The sequence below is a fragment of the Balaenoptera borealis genome, assembly GCF_965194805.1.
Source record: "Balaenoptera borealis genome assembly, chromosome: 4".
Taxonomy (NCBI): domain Eukaryota; kingdom Metazoa; phylum Chordata; class Mammalia; order Artiodactyla; family Balaenopteridae; genus Balaenoptera; species Balaenoptera borealis.
Genome location: NC_138861.1, coordinates 64,555,425 through 64,575,481, shown reverse-complemented (window position 1 = coordinate 64,575,481; position 20,057 = coordinate 64,555,425). Strand labels below are relative to the sequence as shown.

Below are 20,057 nucleotides of genomic sequence, written 5' to 3'. Positions count from 1 at the left end.
CAATTCTGACAGAAATGGATGTCTTCATTTCTTGGAACCAAAAGGCTGTATGTGTTTATTTGTTTATACAAGTTTCTAGTGAATGTTATTTCTGTAACTACAGGTATTCCTCAGAGATATTGCAGGGTCAGTTCCAGACCACCCCAATAAAGCGAGTACTGCAATAAAGCAAGTCACATGAATTTTTTGATTTCCCAGTGCATATAAAAGTTATGTTTACACTATACTGTAGTATATTAAGTGTACAATAGCATTATGTCTAAAAAAAGTGCATACCTTAATTAAGAAATATTTAATGTTAACCATCATCTGAGCCTTCTGGAAGTCATAATTTTTTTGCAATGGTAACATCAAAGATCTCTGATCACAGATCATCATAACAAATATAATTATAATGAAAATGTCTGAAATATTGTAAGAATTACCAAAATATGACATAGAAACATGAAGTGAGCAAATGCTGTCGGAATAATGGCACTGACAGAATTGCTTGACACAGGGTTGCCACAAACCTTCAATTTGTAAAAAATGCACTATCTGTGAAGGGCAATAAAGCAAAGCACAATAAAACAAGGTATGTCTCTATACAATTCTTCTCTCCAATTAGTATTGTGCTTTTGAATAATTTGTCATTAATCATTAACTTCAAAAACTCTATTCCAAAGTCTGCTATTTTGTAGAGTTAGATCAACCTATCCTCTTAAGATACATAATCAATAAAAGATTGATTCCCCTGTTTAGCAAATTGCCTTCAGTTTTCAGAAAATAACCAAACTTGCCAACCTGGATTAGGAACTTCAGTAGTTGCCCACTTTCCTAAAAACCTAATTTAGGCATCATTTAAGTAAGAGTGAAAAATAATTGTGTTTAAATTTGATAATTCTAATTCCCAGACCTCCAATTTCAAACACAGGAAATGTCAGACCAAAATTTTCACAAAGTACCTCTAAATTTTATATAAACTCAATGGGAATATAGGGTTCCTTTTTAAGAATAAGACTTACAAACAACTAAAATGTATCTAACTATATATTGTGTATTGTTCACTCACTAAACTATTAAATTTGTACCAGTTCTCCTTTTTGACTTACCTCTTCACTTGGAGACTGAACACAAATGTCTTTTATTTTAGGTGTTGAATAAAGCACTGATTTTGTGGAATTTGTGCTAAAATCATTGGCAAGACCTAAAAAAAGTTAAAACAAAACATGTATAAAATTTTTTGGTTACAATTAAAAGAAGCCCCACATGATATGTGAAGAAGTCTTTTGACTCTTTTAAGCGCAATTAGTTTAACTGAAGTACAGACATCAATTCAATATTCAAATGTTCCTAGAAGGCATCAGGACTGAAAAAGACAAACAAGATTCCTGAAGAAATATGTGCCAGTTTTTCTTTCAGAACTTGTAAAGAAAAGATACTTTTCCACTATCTGTGTTTTTCTTTGGTTGGCCTATTCTTTTATTCCAATACCTTCTGACGCCAACCAGCACTAGGAAAAGTTTTTGCCATTATACATCTTTTCTTTAGAAAGGGGTGCAAATCACCAAACATTATCTCAAGCTCTCCAGTGATCCCAAGAATTCTGCACATTTATTTCCATTAATGAAATACTTTCTCTTGTGTATGATAATTATTTATGGAATTCCAGACTATAGGAATCTAGTGTGAACTAAAGGGAACAACAAATTATTCTCATTTTTGCCAGTATTATCTTCAGTATACCAGAAGGTACATGAAGGACTGCACTTGTACTCAAAATTCCTGGGAAAATATTTTATATATTGAAATGCTAGAACATATTTGCTGAATTTGGTATTAATGGACAAATTTACATTTTCATCCATCCCAACCCTCAAAGTCCATCTATAAATGAAACCTTACTTTTTTCTTCAAAACAGTCTAGTAAGATTTCCAGTATATTCTGGCCTTGCTCCGTATTAATGTCAGGTGCCCTAATAAGAAGGAAAGAAGGGAAAATGTTAACATATCATCTCCAAAAGATATTTGCTACTTATTAACATCTACCTTGAAAATTCCATATCTCTTTATTATAAAATCTTAATTTTTACTTAATGGGAAAAATATCACCTTTACTATCTGAGAACAAAACAAGTATTTGACAGTCCAAGAGTTCCCAGAAAAGTATGTTAAGTAGTATGTCATTGTCTACATTAACAATTATATACCCTGCCTGAATAGCCACGTCTAAAGCTGTTTTAGACTACTGCTCTATCTAAACAAGAACATAAACTTTTTTGAAGATATTCAATCAATCCTGAAATGCTTCTTTAATAAAGACTCTATGGTCACAAGTCCTATCAGCTCCAAGTAACACAGTCTTCCCTACAAGATCTCAAATGCACTTCTGATTCAATACCTTTAATCTTAAGGAGCTAATGAATCAGTAAAAATTTTTTAATTAATATTTGTATTGAGATAATTGTAGATTCACATACAGTTGTAAGAAATAATATAGAAGAGACCCCTTGTTCACTTTATCCAGTTTCCTGCAATGGTAACATTTCACAAAGCCATATAGTATACTATCACAACCAGGATACTGATGTTGACAGAATCCACTAATCTTATTCAGATTCCTCCAGTTCTACATGTACTCATTTGCGTGTTTATGTTTGTGTATACAGTTAGTTCTATACACTTTATTACATTTGAAGGTTCAGATATGACCACCATAGTCAAAATACTGAACAGTTCCATCACCACAAAGATCCTTCTATTGCCCTTTTAAAACCACACCCACCTTTTCTTTTAGCCCCATGGAATAAACTGCATCTTTCTATTATTTCCATTCAATCCACTCTAGAGTGCTTTCCCCATAGCTGTCATTTAGTCAGAATTGAAACTGCCTCTTCCTGGTCCATCATTTATCAGGCAAATTTCTTTTCTCACCTCCATTAAGTCATTGAACTGTCTGCATTAATATTTCTCTGTTAATATAAAATAACTAAGATGACTATACTTAACCAGTGGGTATATAAATCATTATTTTCATTATTTTTCAGAGGTAATAGTTCTTTCTTCATTTAAAAATTCCACTTTCCAAAGATGCAAATAAAAATCATCTTAAAAGTTTAAGTACATAAATCACCTGGAAGGTCGGCAAAATCTTCTTCTATAGTCATTTTTGAGATGATCCTGAAAGAAAAGTAAATCATCAATTTGGTGAAAGTTTAAGTTCTTTATTTACTCATTCAGCAAGTATTTGCTGACTGCCTATTATAATACTACAAAGAGGAATATCTTCTGGATCAAGTGAAAAAGAACTTGTCTCATATCCATTATTTCCAAATGTTTGTTTATACTATTCCTTACTCTGGATTTATTCCATCTTCTTCCTCCTCTTCCTCCTCTTCTTCCTCCTCCTCCACCTCCCCCCATACCTCTTCCGTCATCAAAATCACACTATCTGGGCTTCCAATAATTCAAGTTAGTTGACCAACAATATCTATTTATCTCCTTTTCCTGCAAGGAGATCCCTCTGAAGTAATAGTAAAGGACTAAACTGGCATAAAACAACAATGAAAAAAGAGAATGGAAGAAAGGGCCATCTGTGGACAAACAAATATAACAGATTTCTGGAAGATGGAAAACAAATGAAACATGATAATTGATGAAACAGAAGAAAAGTAGCAGCCTAAAGTAAGCTCAGAGGATATTGTCCTGGATGAGGAGTGAATGGCCAGCATAAGATAAATACCTAGGAAGTTAAGAATGAAATATCAGAAAAACTGAGGATAAAAAGATGCTAGAATGTTTCCAGAAAGAGAAAAGAGGTAACCCCAACAAAGAAGCAGCCCCAATAAATGGAAGCAACAGGAAAAATAAAACACACAGACATGCTGAAATTGGAGGTGGAGAGCATATTTGAGATACTTTGGGTCCTATCTTTTAATTGTAAAACCTATAAAGTTAAATTTTCTAGTTGAAAATTTGGTGGTAATAGGAAGAACAGTATGCTTTTTAAAATAAATAAATTACTATCAATACAAAATGTTTAGTAAGCTGCACTCTTCCTTGGCCCAATGGGATATAAATGACCCCACCCCATGTGAACACTCTCTTTACCCCACTCATGCTCTGACATCCTGAGCTGAGCTGAGCCTCGCTCCTGACTCTACTAAGGCTACTACACACAACTTTGGACCACTGTAGTTTCCCACCCACGTGGACTGCTGCTACCTTGCTTCACTTTTGGATTGAATTATTCAGAAAGATGAAGACCTCTATTAGATTTTAAGAAACTTGAGAGCAGAAACTTTGTCTTAAACTAGCTTATATTCTTCCCAGAGCCTTGCCTAGTGCATTATATACCACACAAACACCATTTTTTGTTATCTTTTTGACGTGCCAAATAAATAAGACCAAAAATTTATGAGATAAAAGTGTCTTTCTTTAAAGAAGTTGAGAGTGTTTCACACAGCCTGTTATCTTCAGGAGGTACCTAAGGAGCAAAAGATTAAATCTATTTTATAGATAGCAAACTAAGGAACAAAGACACCTAACAAGTCTGCATTTTATCACAAGTCATTTGATGGAAAATTAACTCAAGCACTTAGGTCTCTCATCAGTACTCAGCATTCTGAAACACTTAGGTAAACCCCTGAGAATGTTAGTTAACTCCCTTCCAAGACCTCATTTAAGGTCACTCTTCTCCTAATTTAATATAATAAAATGATAGAGTCATCATATTTGCACACTAAATGTTTTTGAACATTAAATAACACCTGTAAAGTACTCTGTTCCTCTTTTAAATAGAAAAATTTTAAGGCTAAGACAGTTCTTTCCTTCAGCAAACATGAAATTGAGCACCTACTACAAGGCCAAATGCTATTTAGGCACACTAGAAAACAAGTGGTGAATAAGACAAAAGAGGTCTCTTAATTCTAAAAAGTTAGAACACAAAATTTTTTGATTTTCAAAATAAATACACATTCAAAAACTTGCAATTTCAACTCATTTTTCACTCAATTTCAATTTTAGTTTCTTCCATTCACTGTGAGATTATTCTTCTCAAAGAAAATAATATACAATACAGCAGGGTTTCTCAACCCTAGCACTAATGACATTTTGGGCTGAGTGACTCTCTTTGTTGTGAGGGCCTGTCCTGTGCATTGGGAGGATGCTTGCAGCATCCCTGGCCTCCACCTAGATGCCCTTAGCACCCCCTCATCCATGCTTTCTCAGGACAACCAGAAATTTTTCCAGACAACACCAAACGTCTCCTACAAGGCAAAATCACACCCAGTTAGAAACCACTTAAGTACAGGAATGACTGAGGATAATCTTTCAACTCCCTTCTCCCCTTGTCTTTTAAATGAGTTATGACGCAAAGTCAGATGTTAGAACTAAAAGGCTCAAAACAATTCTAAGGTTATGATAGGTATTTTAAAAGTGAACTGTGGGAACTTGTTCCTAGCCATGTCTTCTCACCAGACTTTAAAGATCAAGTGATTCCTGGCCAAGGAACAAAAGCAGAATCATCCCATTCCCCGGTGGATCTGAATGAAAACTGGTAATAAAATCAGGTACAACTCCAAGAGAAGACACCGGAGAAGAACCAAGCTGGGTCTATAAGGAGCCCTGCACATGAGGTGGCACACATATTTATGCTGTGTCAAGGACACTTGCACCTTACCATATCACTCTGAAGAATCACTACTATCTGAACAGCTGGATGTGTTTTATCGGGAAAATGATTTTTCCTCTTTGTGTCAGTGTGTCTGCACTAGTGCTCTGGTGAGACCTTTTGTTGTAAAATAAAATAAAATAAAAGTGAACTGTGGTCAAAAGAATGAGAACACAGCAGAGTGGACCAGCAGCTGCTCTTCCAGCTTCAGTTTTGTCTATCTCTCTCCTCCTCAGTCTGAAAAGCCAAGTGCAATACCCCGGGAGAAAGAAAGAGAACTTTGAAATAAGGAGACACAAGGGCAATGATTACAGAAGGTTGACTGGAGGCATGAAAAGCAGGAAAAGCAGTCAATGTGAGAACTAAGACAAGCTTCAACCAGTCTAAGCTTCCCATATTCTGAAGGGCATCATCTTAAAGATAGGAGAAATTCGTAACAGAAAGGTACAGATCACAGTGAGAAAATAAGTTGTTTATTAATAATATCATTAATATTATTATTATTAATCATAGATTTTAAACACATACCGACACTGATACAAATAAAACACAGATCATGGTTTTAAAAAAAAGAGAGAAAGATAAAGAATGAGAAGACAAGCCACAGACCAGGAGAAAATAGTTGCAAAAGGCACATCTGATAAGGACTGTTATCCAAAATACAAAAGAACAGTTAAAACTCAACAAAAAGAAAACCCAATTAAAAAATAAATGGTTCAAAGACCTTAACAGACACCTCACTTAAGAAAATATACAGATGACAAATAAGCATAAGAAAAGATGCTCCACATCGTATGTCAAGCAGTAATGCAAATTAAAACCAGACACCACTACCCATCTGGCTGTGTGACCAAACTCCGGAACAATGACAACTCCAAATGTGGAACAACGGGAACTCTCATGTTAGAAGGCAAAACAGTACAGCCACTTTGGAGGACAGCTTGGTGTTTTCTTACAAAAGTAAACATACTCTTACCATATGACCCAGCAATCATGCATTTTTCTTTAGTCAACAGTATGAAAGGGTGGTATAGGAGTACTTTTTACTATGAGCACCTGCATTGTTTACATTATATATAACTGTCAACTGAAAAAAATGGACAACTTAAAATTTGCAAGTTAAGTTTTATTCGGGGACCTTACTTAGGACTACAACCCAGGAGACAGGCTCTCAGCGAGCTCTGAGGAACTGCTCCAAAGAGGTAAGGGGGGGACCAGGATATATAGGAGTTTGGGCTGGGAAAAAAAAGGTAGTCAAACATCAAAATCAGACACCTCAAGTTAATGATTTTTAGTGCTGCTCTATAAATGGGAAGATGCAAGAGTCTCGGCTCATTGAAGTTATTCCTTATTTAAGTCTCTTAACTATCTAGGGCCAGTGTCCTGTTTTTCTCCATTCTGAATTCCCCTTAGGCACACCCTGCAGGCAGCTGCAGTTGCTGGTGGCTTGAAGGTGGGTAACATTCGTTGTTTACTGAAATGGCAGGTAACAGTTTTTCTCCACAATACATCTTTTTATGCACACAAGCATACATATATAACTTTATTATAACTGGGAAGATCTTATTCATCCATGCTGAAGATCTTAAAAGGGGAGATAAAGTAGAAAACACAAGTTTAGGATAGGGGCTGCTATGGGTTGTATAAGGTATAGTATCCGTAAGCGAAGTCTGAAATCTACAACAGTGAATACCAAGGAAGTCCAGAAATAGGCCAACAAAAAAATGAGTTCCCGCCCCCTTCAGCGATTCACAGCTTGCACTTTTAACTAGCAGCTGCCTCTCAGAAAACTGTCAATAACAGACGTCTCTACACTAGCAACTCTGAAGCAAAGGCACATTTTCAAGGCGTTTCAATACTTCTAAGGACAGAAAATTATTTGGAGGACTAGGAACTGGAGTTAGGCTAAAAAGTAGAAATCACAAGATTCTCTGAAGAGAAAGACGAGTTAGGCTAAAAAGTAGAAATCACAAGATTCTCTGAAGAGAAAGACGCCGTCACGCCCGGGATTACAAAAAGACTTGAGGAAACACGACAAGTAAATTAACTCTAGCTATCGGCACCCGATCACTCCCGAGCTCAAAAAACTCGCGCGGCTTCCCCACTGAAACCCCCCAGAAGCCACAACACCGGCCCAACGCTTCACTCTCCCCGCCTCGCGGGGTCCGCGGCCTGCACTTACCAGCCCCCACGCGGCCATGTTCCGGCCCGGCTCAGTCCGCGCAGGGGTTGGGGGCGGAAGTCCACACGGACCGCAGCTCCAGGCAGCCCAGCGAGGACGGAGTCACCCGAAGAGCAGCCAGGCGGAAACCCAGTAGCACCTTAAGCGAAAGACGGCGGGAGATGGCGGGAACTAAGGAGCCGCGACCCAGCGAGCGCGCCCAGGAGCGCGCCCACTCGCGCGCATCCACCTACGCAATTTAAAAAGGGCTGCACATGCGCAAAGTGGGCCCTTTGACTCTAAAGGAAGAAAGCCGTTAGGGGCCCGCCCCCTCACTGCTACTCTCCCACAGTCCGCCTTCCTCCTCCCAAGAGCCCCGCCCCATCTCGTGGTAGCCCTGCCCCCATCTCACGTGTCCCCTAGTCCCTTACTCCCGCAGCTTCATAGTCTCTCCCTCCCTCCCTCTCTCTCTCTCCCTCCCACAGCTTCATTCTTTCCCTCTCTCTCTCTCTCCTTCCCACGCAGAGAAGGTGTAAAACTTCCTGACGGTTCTCTTATAAAGTAAAAAGTAACACTTGGAAGGATAAGAGGCAGAAATTGCAGAAGACGTTTGAAGAGTAATGTTTTACTGTGTAGGCTCGTCACCCACACCCCAGCCCGTTTATGCACCATCTCTGAAAGCAATAATGGTATAGTAAAAATGGTGATGGACGATGTATTCTTTTTTCCCAATATGTGGGTAATGTGGGTAATATTTTTGTGAGGCATTGCCAACAAAATGATCTGTGTAAGTATATATCATTTAAGTATGACATCCTGATAGGAGCCCTAAATCAGGAGTCTGGAAACCTGCTCAGTGGACCAGCTATGTCATGTAGGACAAGCTCTGGCACCGTTCTGGCAGTTTCCTGAATTACATAATAGGAAAGTTCAGTTAGATGCTCTGAAGACTAGACCTGACCATTTTATGATTCTAAGAAACTATGACCTATTTTTATGATTTAATAAAAATTCGCAAGGGAGTTTTCATCAGAAAATGGATTACTTTCTCCTCAGGCAAGGGAGACAAAAGCAAAAATAAATAAATGGGACCACATCAAGCTAAAAACTTTTGCACAGCGAAGGAAATTATAAACTAAATGAAAAGGCCACCTACTGATTGGGAGAAGATATTTACAAGTGATATATGCAATAAGGGGTAAATATCCAAAATGTGCAAAGAACTCATACAACTCAACATCAAAGAAACAACCCAATTAAAAAATGAGCAGAGGAACTGAATACACATTTTTCCAAAGAAGCCATACAGCTGGCTAATAGGCACATTAAAAGATGCTCAACATCACTAATCATCAGGGAAGTGCAAATCAAAACCATAAGGAGATATCACTTCAGGATATCACTTGCAGACAAACTGCAAGCACATGTCAGAATGGCTATTATCAAAAAGACAACAAAAATCATGTGTTGGCAAAGATGTGGAGAAAAGGGAACTCTGGCGCACTGTTGATGGGACTGTAAATTGGTACAGCCACTATGGAAAACAGAATGGATATTCCTCAAAAAATTAAAAATAGAACTATCATATGATCCAGCAATTCCACTCCTGGGTATTTAATCCAAGGAAAAGAAAAACACTAATTCAAAAAGATTTATGCATCTCAATATTCATAGCAGCATTGTTTACAATAGCCAAGATATGGAAGCTGCCTAAGTGCCCATCGACAGATGAATGAATGAAGAAGATGGCATATATATATATATATATTTATATACATATATAAATAATGGAATACTACTGGACCATAAAAAAGAATGAAATTTTACCTTTTCCAACAACAGGGATGGACCTAGAGGGTATTATGCTATATGAAATAAGTCAGACAAGAGAAAGACAAATGCTGTATGATTTCACTTATATGTGGAATCTAAGAAACAAAACAAATGAGCAAACTTAAGACGTAAAAAGTTACAGATACAGAGAACAAAGAGGTGGTTGCCAGAGGGGAGGGGTGTGGGAGGAGGAGAGAAATAGGTGACGAAGATTAAGAGGTACAAACTTCCAGTTGCAAAGTAAATGTCACAGGTATGAAATGTACAGTGTAGGGAATATAGTCAATAACTAGGTAAAAAAATGCATTACTTGTTGAATAAATTCATTAACCAAGAGTTGAGCAAATAAATTTTTTAAAACTTGTAATGCTTTAACAAATGTTATCACCTGCTAAGACCTGTTTTTCTTTTTCCTTTTTTTTTTTTTTGTAGGAAAGAGGGATCGAGAATTAACTCTGAAATCAGACAAGCCCGAGTTCCACTCTCCTCCATTAATTCTGCCATAATGGGCAAGTTAATTAAACTATAAGTTTCTCAACTCTCTTGTCTGTAAAATGGGAACAATGTTAAAGTTGTTGAGATATGGATTAATTCCTTTTAAGATCTAGTTGAAATGCCTAGAACATAGTGAGAATTCAATAAATAATGCTATTGGTGTTATCAATATTATGGATATTTTTAGACTTGGTCTAGGAGAAGTTTTGCCAACCAGACTACATTATTTAATTTGGCCTCACATTTGGAATAGTTAATAATATACACTATCGTTTATTGAGTGCATACTGTATGGCAAGTTCTGTCATAAATGCTCTCCATGAAGTAACTTATTTCATTCTGAGAACATTCCTATGAGAAAAGACGACTAAGATCCACATTTTACAGACAACAGAACTGGGACAGTCTTCAAGTAACTTGCCCAAGATCACACTACCGTTAAACAGCAGAGCTGGGGATGAACCCCAGCATTCTGACTCCAGAACTGAGCACTTAATCACTATACTCTCAGTGAGAAATTTTAGCAAGCATGATCATAGATGTAAAGTTCCACGTGTAAAATTGTATCCCCCAGCTTCCACTGGAAACAGTAACTCTCAGAGGTATTTTGAGAAACTTGAAATGAAATGACATACCGGTATAGAATGCAGCGGGGTGTAGGTAATGAACTGGTCTGTTCTAGAGAGAAATTGGAGCTGCACCCTTATGAAAACAAAAAGTTATGCAGACTCCACAGTTCCCAAACTTTTCAGTTCCCTCTGCATCTGTCCTAGTATTTAATAGCCCCTCCATAATTTTAGCATCATAAAATAGGGTTGCTAGCTGATGGAGTAATGTTTATAAAACCCAGATTTGTCATTACAGGCCCCTACCCTCCAAAAAAACACATTAAGATCAATCCCTATGAATTGCTATGACAGCTGACTAAAATCTTGAAGTTTTCCATCACAACTACTTACCTATGTAAGGGGTGTGTGTGTGTGTGTGTTTATGTATCCATGGAACTATGTGTATTAGATGTGTATATGGAGAAAAAGGTATACAGAAATTTAGCTTGAAGGAGAAGTAGAAACTTTTAGTTACTTATGATTTTATGTTGCAGATAATTTCAAATTTGTAATTGTTAAAATTATCTTAAAGAATAGACCTTAAAAATGACACTCCAAAAACCAATTAGTTCTAGAAATTATAACATAGTTGCAATTACAACTTAAAATTTTCTTTATTCATAATGGACCCAAACTGGCAACGTGCCCATCAACTGGTGAATGAATAAATAAATTGTGATGCATCCATACTGTGGAATACTCCTCAGCAGTAAAAACAAACTACTGAGGCGTGCAACAACACAGATGAATCTCAGAACATACTGAGGGACTTCCTTGGTGGTCCAGTGGTTAAGACTGTGAGCTCCCAATGATAAAGAAGATGTGGTACATATATACAATGGAATATTACTCAGCCATAAAAAGGAATGAAATTGGGTCATTTGTAGAGACGTGGATGGATCCTGAGACTGTCATACAGAGTGAAGTAAGTCAGAAAGAGAAAAACAAATATCATATATTAACGCATATATGTGGAACCTAGAAAAATGATACAGATGAACCGGTTTGCAGGGCAGAAATAGAGACACAGATGTGGAGAACAAATGTATGGACACTAAGGGGGGGAAGTGGTGGGGGGGTGGGGTGGGATGAATTAGGAGATTGGGATTGACATATATACAGTAATATGTATAAAATAGATAACTAATAAGAACCTGCTGTATAAAAAAATAAAATTTAAAAAATTAAAAAAAAAAAAAAGACTGCGCTCCCAATGCAGGGGGCCCGGGTTTGATCCCTGGTCAGGAAACTAGATCCCGCATGCCACAACCAAGAGCACGCATGCCACAACTGAGAGCCGGCGCAGCCAAATAAATAAATAAATAAATATTTAAAAAACAAAAAAATCATGCTAAGTGAAAGAAGCCAGACATCAAAGGCCATCTGCTGTATGAGTCCATGTACATGACTATATAAAACTGTATGAACAGAAATGAGATCACTGGTTACCAGACGATGATGTCATAGCAGAAGAAGACGCTGACTGCAAAGAGCCAGGAGGGAACTTTTTGCAGTGGTGGAAATAACTTATGTCTTGATTATGGTGGTGGTTACATGACTATATGTATTTGTCAGAACTCTTAGAACTGTGCTCCTCAAAAAATGGTAACTTTTGCTGTAAATTATACCTCAATTAACTTGACTTGAAAAATTAAGAACATGAGAGAGAGAGACAGAGAGAGAAAACGTAGCAACCAAATGCAATGTGTGAGTTTTGATCAGAGTCTGGTTCAGATCAAAGAAGCTATACAGAGCTTTAAGCAACAGTGGGAAACTAAAATATTGATTATCGCATGACAGGGAATTGTAAATTTTCTTAGATATTACAATGCTATTGTTGATGTAAGAGAATGTCCTTACTCTTCATGTTCTTACTCCATCTGTTAAGTACAATCACTTTAGTAGCCCTGTCTGACAAAATTATTCTCGGAGTCAAAGGTTCTACTGGACTGTAATTGCCAAGTTAATAAAATATGCTTGCAATATGCAGATAGGTGGCAGCAACGTTCACAAAAAAACAAAAACAAACAAACCAAAAAAAAACAATGTTATGCACAGGGTCTTAAAGGTCTGCAATGAGTTGGTAATTTTAAAGTGCTGAATAAACTGACCAGCTTTAAATTTCCTAAGTTACCTTGGCACCAACCATTTGATTCTTAGTTGCAATTATACTTTATTTTATATACATTGTTTCTCTTAACAGGAACACGGGGGGGGGGGGGGGGGGGGGGGACAACAAATCTCTATTCTTTAGGTTTCCATTCTGTAGCCTCTAGTTTACTTCTAGTCAATGTAATTCTTATCTCATAAAAAGGAGCTTTTGTAATTTAACACATACTTACATTTTCAAAAGTTTAATATAGTTCTGCATTATAATTTTAACCTTGCAAAGACTTAAATTACTTTGATAGTACTAGGCAAAAATTTAAATAATGTACCTTCATACTTATTGACATGGAAATGTGCTCTGGATACACTATTTGAAAAATGCAGTTTATCAAGTATCATTACAGTATTTACTTGATTACATACATATATACAAATAGAGAAAAAGTGCCCGAAAAGTGATTGGTACCCATCCAAACAGTGCTAATGGTGTGGATGGTGAAATAACATGTGATTTTCATTGTTTCTCTATTTTGTCTGAGACATATATAAGTTTGCCACTTATAATTAGAAAAAATAAGAAATTATTTTAAGCTAAGTATGCATAGGAAATGATATATAAGGTATTTGTAAATTCAAGTGCCTATAGAAATTTGTAAACAATAAAATGCCAAAACTGTAGCTTGCTGGCAATACCTAACAGAAAGAGATTTACAAGATGAAAGAAATAGGAAGACAAACTGCAAGCAAAGATGTGAGGCAGAAATGATGTGCTGCTGACACAGAGAAAATTTGTGCGATATTGAAAAAGTGCTTATGTTTGCAAAATGGAACTAGATTATGGAGCACCTCCAATGTTAGGATAACTTTTCACCTCTTCCTATAGACACTGGAAAACTGTATTGATCTGGGTAAGTTACATAAATTCATGATAGCTAATTTAGGCATTTATCTGCTTACAGAATTGTTGGGAGGGATGGAGAAATAATGTATTTGGGGCTTTCAGGAATGATTCCCAAAGATACACTGCAGAACTGACCCACCAAGAGCCAGCTGCATGAAGCAAACTGAAAACTGGGAAGTTGGTCCTAATGCTAGAGTCTGCAGAACCATATTGACATGGCATAATCAGAAAGCCACCATGATTACAAAATTGCCATGTCAAGGAAGCCACCACAGATAAGAAGCCTCCTGAGCAAGAAGCCTCCTTACTGCTTCTGGCTTCAGAACCACACTGTACTTCACACCGATCATTATCACAAAACCAATGTTCCATGCCTTGACTATCAACACCCATGAAACTAGTGATCAGACACTGGGACTTCTTATAACATTGCCACAGAAAAATCAGATGCCTACAGACCGTGATCGTCTATAGAAAAACCAAAGGCTGGGAAAGAATGAATTCTGTCTCTCCTCTGCCTTGCCAACATTGAATGCATGCCCCCTCTAGCTGCAAAGAAGTCTGGAAAATGTAGTTTTTAGCTTTTCAGTCTTTGCGGTAAAGAATGGCACACTAGAAGGGGTTGGAATGGAGGTAAGGCACCAACCTACAGTTAATAAGATTAGCGAGTTAAACCACTCTGACGGCTACTAATGTCACTTCACTAACAGTGATTCTTTACCTTTTTTTTTCTGTCCCAAAAGACCTAGCAGAAACATTTTCTGAGTAATAATGACTCACTATGGCACAAAGTTTTCACATAATCATTAAAATTAAAGCTGTGTTTTCACTTATGGATTGTAAACATAAATGTATACAGTTCACATATCTTCAAAATTTACTGCAATGAATTGTGATGCAAATGACAATAAATTATCAATAAACATTAAGTAAAACAAAGGTCAGAAATTTAGAAGTACTGGAAAGGGATTGGAGGCTCCTATTCACATTTACTTATTTAATCAAATGGATAGTAAAGTATTTTAGAGATCCTTAAATATTATAAAAAATGTGCATTCATTCACTTTAATTGTATTATAACATAGATGGCTCAAAAGAGCACTGAGATTTTGATTTTATATGAGTTAATCCATTATACTTCACTCAAAGTTTTCAGTTATATTTTTCATATATCCTGATGTATAGCAAATTCCTGTGACACAGATGCTGATGATGGCTATAATAGTTGGATTTTGGTGTATTTTCAAGAATTTGATAATAACATGATTGTTATACATGGCAACAAAAGAATCATATGTCAACCAATGTTCACACATATCAGAAAAAAGAAACTCCTGTCACAGTGGAGGCTAAGAACTCTCCAAATTAGAATCATAAAACTTTTCAGCTGGAAGTTATTCATTTAATAAATGGTTACTGCAATCTACTTCTTATCAACCTTGACTTCAACACAATCCCTGTATTTGAAAACCTCCGTTTCCTATTGATGCAGAGGATATACCAATAACTAAAATACAATGGGGCAAACACTGTAATAAAAAATGCATAAAATGCTATGGGAATGCAGGGTAAGAGTGATAAACATTCCTCTTGGGAATGGGGAAGGCTTCAGGAAATCTTCATAGACAAGGATATATTCAATCTGGGTCTTCAAGGATAAGTAGCGAGTTGTATTAACAAGAAGAAGGAAGGGCACTGAAGCAAGGTGTACAGTGATTGGAAAGGTATGAGGTGATGGGAAAGACCATGAGGTATTAAGACAACTGGGAGTAACCAAATTTACTAGAAGAGAGAGTATTTTTAAGGAGTCTCGATTTAAAAGGGCCCTATTACAAATGACCTTGTGATGCTTGAGCACATTGTTAGTACTCAATAAATATTTAGTGCTGATGAAAAAATAAAAGAATGAATCTGAAAGCACTGAGAATTCATTAAAATGTTTGAAACCGGGGAATAACTTGACTACACTACATTTTAAATGAATCAGAGAGAAAAAGAGTGGAAAGTAAGAGGCTGCTTGGAAAGAAGCCTATTGCAGCTCTTCAGACAAGAAGTGAAGAAGCTGTTGTCCCAGAGAAGTTAACTGGTTTGTTCAAGGTCTAGAGCTGGTTACCAGCAAAATTGGCTTCTCTCCCTCTGCCCAAACACTTTTTCTGCTACATTTTCTTGCCTATAAATTCATTATTCACCACCTAAAACTTGAGATCTCTATAAGAGGATTTCTATTGTAATGGTGCAGTGGTACAATGATGTTGGAAGTTGTGGACAGGTCTAACTGGATAATAATATTTCAGCAGGATTTTTGCCATTTTGTAGGTTTGGGGCTGGGGGGAGACATAATTTGAACATTGGTATATTAAGGATTAATTTGACTTGCAAACTGACAAACCAAAGCAACTTACAGTGGCTGTTGAACTGGTTTTCCATTAATTTGGTTTATTTATTTGTATTTTTGTTTATTTTTTATTTTTTAGTCGTGCCACGTGGCTTACCAGATCCTAGTTCCCTGACCAGGAATCGAACCCATGCCCTCAGCAGTGAAAGCGTGCAGTCCTAACTATTGGACTGCCAGGGAATTCCCTAATTTGATTTATTTTTTTAAAAGGTAAGAAAGACATAATTAACTAGATGATTATTTCTCAAAAATATTCCTATCTTTACATTTTTCTAGAGACATTCTTTTCTCCCATGAAACTCTGTGGCCATAAAGCCAGTGACTACTTTTTTCCTATTCCAACCACTGATGACTCCCAGCATCCTGACTCCTGCTCCCCTTCTTTTCATTTCTCAGTTCTCATCCCTCCTTTCACTGCCCCCGTTTTACGCCAGCTACCAGCTACCAAGAAGGTGGATTAGGCCATTTATCAAATCAGAAGGTTTTCCTTTCTCATTCAAATCACTTTCTTAGTACACTGAGACTAGGAATTAATTCAGGTTTTGTCTCAAAAAATTAACTTGGACTTATATTTTATCATTTAAAGTTTGGGGTAGCAGGGAACAGGTCTCAACTTAATATAAAGGCAAGGCAGTAATTCAGAATCTTCTTCTCCCAATTTCAGTTTCAAACTGTTTTTATTTTGATAATGCACCTGAACACTCTTCTCTAGTTTACTAATCATCAGTCTGTATTGTTCTACCTGAGCAGAATTTACTTGAAATTCTATGCAATTGCAATGAGGTTCTCTATAGGACCGCTACATATCACAATGATTAATCCTCAGACATTTCCACTAAGTTCTCAGTCACCTGAGAAGACCTTGTGGCCAGAAGGAACAAATGTCCTTTGTTCTTTTTTTTTTAAATAAATTTATTTATTTGTTTATTTATTTTTGGCTGCGTTGGGTCTTTGTTGCTGTGACGGGCTTTCTCTGGTTGCAGCAATCAGGGGCTACTCTTCGTTGCGGTGCTCGGGCTTCTCATTGCGGTGGTTTCTCTTGTTGCAGGGCACGGGCTCTAGGCACGTGGGCTTCAGTAGTTGTAGTGTGTGGGCTTCAGTAGTTGTGGCTCGTGGGCTCTAGAGCACAGGCTCAGTAGTTGTGGCACACGGGCTTAGTTGCTCTACGGCATGTGGAATCTTCCCAGACCAGGGCTCGAACCCGTGTCCCCTGCATTGGCAGGTGGATTCTTAACCACTGCGCCACCAGGGAAGTCCCTCCCTTGTTCTTTAGAGCTGAATAATTCAGTCTCTCATTTCACTAGCAAAAGTTTCGTTCAGACCATGTATCAACTTGTTTTTGTTTTTGTTTTTTCCAACTTAAGCCGAATTTAACAAAAAACCAACCACTCATGTTTCCCTGGGCCTCCTGCCCAGATTCCCGTAGGTCCTTGCCTAGGAAATGCACCAGTGTCCCTTAAGACTCCAAGTCTTAACTAAAACTAGCTCAAACAAAATTTTTAGGCTCATCACTTAAAAGCAATGAGATCCAGATATCAGGAGAACTCACTGGAACACCTGAGGAGTACGGAGAAGCCAGTGGGGCTCGATGGGCTCATACTAGTGCAGCGTGCTGGTCAGGGAAGAATTCAGGTGTCCTCTAGTGGGTTATCTCTTATATCTTGCCAATTAAACCTGCATGTGGATGAAAAAACTTAATCAATAGTCTATCTAAGAAAGAAATGGAAAATTTTATTTGAGCCAAACTGAGGATAATAACCTGGGAGACAGTCTTTCAGAAAGTTCTGAGGACAGTTCTGCCTATTAGAGATCAAAGCGCAGTTATATAAGTTCTTGAGACAAAGATTTTTAGGTCAAATGACATTGACAGTTTACACAAGCCAGATCTGCATGCACAAAGCTAGTAGTGGGTCATCATGTCCCCTTACAAGATTAAGAAGGAAGGTTATCTCCTAAGGAGGTCTTGTTAATGCAGATGCACAATACACACTAAAGGGGAAGGAAGAGGCCCAAATGGGCGGAGAAAATTTTTATGTTTAAATTTTTCTTGTCTTGCTATAAAATATGAATTTTATTCATCATACCTCACTTTGTAGACAATTTGACTCCTCACATCTACAGCTGCAGATCCAATAGAACCAAACTGGTGGGAAAACCACATGGCCTTTCCATTAAGAAAGGAGGATCAGACTGGAGATTCGTGGCTTGCTTTGACTGATGATAATATGCTAGTCTAACAGGGGAGAATGCCCAGGCCTGGGTCATAGACCTAGAGTAATTCTGAAATCTTAAGGGTGAAATAGCAAATGGTGGAACCTCTCAGGACCCCTGCAGAACAAATCAGAATTCCTTCCAATGTTCCCTTCCCCCATCATTCTTTGCACAGTGCGGCACCAAATCCAGTCTCTCAAGGACCATTTCCTGCATGCAACTATTGAATGCATTTTGGCCCCAGTGTATCTGTATAAATCTCATTAGATAGCTGTACCCCATCTGTGCACCATAGCTTCAGTGATCCACTGCTTAGAAAGCAGAAAAGAAAAATGAAAGTTTGAAAATTTACAGCTTTCTCTGCCAGACATATTTTGCCATATACACAGTGGTAAACTACCAACTCAAAATACTGACAAAAAAGTTTAAAAATCGCATGTTCCTGTAACTATAGTTTACATTTAGTGAACCATCAAAATGGGCATGGAATAAATTTCCCATTTTTCTTTTTTAAAATTTATTTATTTATTTATTTATTTATTTATCTGGCTGCACCTGGTCTTAGTTGCAGCACGCGGGATCTTCATTGCTGCATGCAGGATCTTTCAGTTGCAGTATGTGGGGATCTAGTTCCCTGACCAGGGATCGAACCCAGGCCCCTTACATTGGGAGCTCTTAACCACTGGACCACCAGGGAAGTCCCAATAGCTCCATTTTTCTAAAAAATTTAAACGAAGCTCAATTCTGAAATACAGTTGTCCCTTGCTATCAGTAGAGGATCAGTTCCAGGGACCCCACAGATACCAAAATCCTTGAATGCTCAACTTTCTTAGATAAAATAACATAGCATTTGCATATAACATACAAAATCCTCCTGTATACTTTAAATCATCTCTAGATTATTTATTACACCTAATACAATGTAGATGCTATGAAAATCGTTTTCAGCAAGTGGAAAATTCAAGTTTTGCTTTTTGGAACTTTTTGAATTTTTTTTCTAATATTTTCTATGTATAGTTGGCTGAACCACAGATGTGGAATCTGTTGATACAGAGGGCCAACTGTACTTAAAACAGAAATAGTATTTATAAGATTATCCTATGAAGTAATTTTTAATGAAGTGGAGTTAATTCAAGTCATGTCTTCTGGGGATAAAAATGGACACCAGCAAACAAACAAAAAAAAAGGTGGAAGAAAAGAAATGTGACCTTGATGTCTCCTCAAATGTCCATAATCTCCACAGCTGTTCCTTTCATCCTCTGGTGATATTAATCTTCTGTTTATTTTGCTACTGTAATTCTAAACACACATTGTTTCCTCAGAGCTTACCCTCTCCAAGTTGGTCTATGCCTGTTCTTTCTTACCACAGAAAAAGTAAAGAAAAAAAAGTGTGTGTGTGTGTCCTGTTGGTGGTTTAAAATCGAGTTGGGACTTCCTCTTTGAACAGTTGCCTTTTCCTCTCACACAAGGGAGATCTCATCTTGTCTGAGACTAGATTCAGTTGAAACAAACCACACACCAACGAGAGGGTAATGATGGCTAAGAAGCCCCCAAAACCAGCCCCTCGCAGGATCTTCCAAGAAAGGTCAAAGATTACTGCTCTACCCTTGTACTTTGAAGGTTTTTTATTAGTCAAGCGGTCAGAATACCAGGTAAGTCCACAGATGATAATGTTAAACTAGAAACTTCTGTCT

General features: G+C 37.4%; 2 protein-coding genes across 7 annotated transcripts in view; one reads left to right on the top strand and one right to left on the bottom strand.

Annotated features, from left to right (window-relative positions):
• CENPC (centromere protein C) overlaps positions 1-8,106 on the bottom strand; it is a 90,019-nt gene extending 81,913 nt beyond the window's left edge. For 2 of the 5 annotated variants that reach the window (XM_082390133.1, XM_082390131.1), the window contains exons 1-4: positions 7,833-8,098; positions 3,113-3,159; positions 1,885-1,955; positions 1,092-1,186 (exon numbers count right to left, since the gene is read on the bottom strand). In XM_082390133.1, the coding sequence (XP_082246259.1) occupies positions 1,092-1,186; positions 1,885-1,955; positions 3,113-3,159; positions 7,833-7,850 (231 nt within the window). In that variant the 5' untranslated portion in view covers positions 7,851-8,098. Of the gene's footprint in view, positions 1-1,091; positions 1,187-1,884; positions 1,956-3,112; positions 3,160-7,832 lie in introns of all 5 variants that reach the window. The other 3 variants (XM_082390129.1, XM_082390130.1, XM_082390132.1) reach the window with 3 other exon arrangements.
• Positions 8,107-12,979: 4,873 nt separating this feature from the next.
• STAP1 (signal transducing adaptor family member 1) overlaps positions 12,980-20,057 on the top strand; it is a 53,336-nt gene continuing 46,258 nt past the window's right edge. For both annotated transcript variants that reach the window (XR_014244015.1, XM_082390282.1), the window contains exon 1: positions 12,980-20,015. Coding sequence is in view for 1 of the 2 variants with exons in the window: in XM_082390282.1 (XP_082246408.1) it covers positions 19,896-20,015 (120 nt within the window). In the remaining variant the exon portion in view is untranslated. The remainder of the gene's footprint in view (positions 20,016-20,057) is intronic.